This window comes from Mustela nigripes, chromosome 12 (assembly GCF_022355385.1).
Source record: "Mustela nigripes isolate SB6536 chromosome 12, MUSNIG.SB6536, whole genome shotgun sequence".
Lineage (NCBI taxonomy): Eukaryota > Metazoa > Chordata > Mammalia > Carnivora > Mustelidae > Mustela > Mustela nigripes.
In genome coordinates, this window is record NC_081568.1 from 149,969,447 (window position 1) to 149,971,646 (window position 2,200).

At 40.0% G+C, this 2,200-nt stretch overlaps 1 protein-coding gene across 1 annotated transcript; it reads right to left on the reverse strand.

The window, feature by feature from the left end:
• Window positions 1-235: 235 nt before the first annotated feature.
• LOC132027643 (olfactory receptor 2M3-like) lies at window positions 236-1,186 on the reverse strand. Its single transcript, XM_059416415.1, has one exon. It carries the CDS (start codon window positions 1,184-1,186, stop codon window positions 236-238), a length of 951 nt encoding a protein of 316 aa, XP_059272398.1.
• Between the last annotated feature and the right edge of the window lie 1,014 nt (window positions 1,187-2,200).

Sequence of the window (2,200 nt, forward strand, 5' to 3'; positions counted from 1 at the left end):
TATTTGTTAACTGATAATAAAAAATAAATAAAATTTAGGTCTTGTCTTGCAATAAATATTTCCTTATAGTCATTTTTTCAACCTACCATAAAAATGTAAAATATTTGAAGGAAAAAATGTGAAGTTTTTCCATTTCTAAATCTTAGGTTGTGGCTTACAGATCCACAAAGGTCAGTAAATATTAGTTAACTTTACTGATTGAATACATAAATTTGAGCATAAATCAAATCAAATATTATCGGGCAATTTGCTTTCCAGACTTACCCTTCCTCGACAGCTTCATGAATGCTCTGGCTACTTCTTTGTTGCGAAGGCTGTAGATGAGGGGATTCAGCATGGGAGTAAGGATGGTATAGAAGACAGACACCATCTTGTCCTGGGTGGGGGAACGATCTGAAGTGGGCCGCATGTATATGAACATGGCTGCTCCATAGTACATTCCCACCACAATGAGGTGAGAGGAGCAGGTGGCAAAAGCTTTTCGGCGACCCTCCTCAGAGGCCATGTGAATGACAGCCACAATAACACGAACATAGGAAGCAATAATTACTGCTACAGGGAAAAAAAGCATAATAACACAACAGATAAATATCATCTTTTCAAATAACAATGTGTTGGTGCATGAGAGAGTGAGAAGGGCAGGGACATCACAGAAAAAGTGGGGTATATCCCAGGCTCTACAATATGAGAATGATAATGCAACTGCAACTTCAACTGTACCATCAAGGGAGCCAAGAATCCATGAAGAACCTGCCATGAGACCACAGATTTTCTGGCTCATGAGAACTGAATATCGTAATGGGTGACAAATGGCAACATAACGGTCATAGGCCATGGCAGCTAACAGGAAACATTCTGCTCCAAGCAGAGACACATATAAGAATATCTGAACTCCACAACCAGCCAAAGAAATGGACTTCTTGCCTGACAAGTAGTTGAAGGCCATCTTGGGTACAGTGGTGCAAATGAGCATGAGGTCCATGAGGGATAGTTGGCTGAGGAGGAAATACATGGATGTGTGAAGCTGGTTGTCTAGGTAGATGAGAAGAACCATAACAACGTTCCCAGTGAAGGCCACTGTGAAGATGCCCAAGACCAGAGAGAAGAGGAAGATGTGAGTGGGGCTGTTACTGAAGATTCCCAGCAGGATGAAGCCTGAATTGAAGGTCTGATTCTCACATGCCATGATAAATATGCTGACTGCATGGAACACAAGAAATGACACATGGCTGGTATTGTGCTATTGAAATATTAAGCTCTTCCCTTCTAAGTCATTCCTTCTACCAAATTGCCTAAGCAAGAGAAAGTTCTTTCTTTGGCCCTTTTTTTTTTTTTTTCACTTTTAGACTATGTATATTAAAGCATAGTTTTAGCTTTTTTTTTTAAGATTTTATTTATTTATTTGATAGAAATAGACACAGCGAGAGAGGGAACACAAGCAGAGGGATTGGGAAAGGGAGAAGCAAGCATCCTGATGAGCAGGGAGCCCAATGCGGGGCTCGATCCCAGAACCCTGGGATCATGACCTGAGCCGAAGGCAGACGCTTAACGACTGAGCCACCCAGGCGCCCCAAGCATAGTTTTAGCTTTATACGATTTTTAATACAGCATACATTGTTCAGAGACATAGTAAGTTACATGGCAAAAATATGAGTTTTCTCAAGTCATATGATCAGAATAACTAGTCAACTCCTGTATGTAGTGTAGATTACCCATTCATAAAAAAAAAATTATGTTCATGAAAGACATACATTTTCAAGAAGTTGATGAGATTTTCTTTATATCTCTTTATGTTTCTCTTGAGACAGCATAACGATTCTACTCAAGAGCAGAGAGAATCATGAATTGATGGAAATGAGACAAGCTTAATCAAATGTCAAATAAGCAGAACACATTGAGAAATCAGCAATCAGATGTCCCATAACTAATATTTATTCTAATTAAAGTGAATTGTAGTGGAAATAGCTCCACATAAATATACACTTTCCTCATTCATCTCAAAATGGTGTGTGCCCAGAATGTCTGGGTGGCTCAGTTTGATAAAGTACCTGCCTTTGGGTCACATCATGATCTCAGGGTTCTGGGATCAAGCTGCATGATGGGCTCCCTGCTCAGTGGGGAGTTTTCTTCTTCCTCTCCCTCTGCCCCCTCCTCTGCTTATGCTGTCTCCAATTTGCAAGTAAATACAGATATATCTATC

Coding starts and splice junctions, on each gene's coding strand:
- LOC132027643 (XM_059416415.1), bottom strand. CDS start 1,186: ATGGCATGTGAGAATCAGACCTTCAATTCAGGCTTCATCCTGCTGGGA.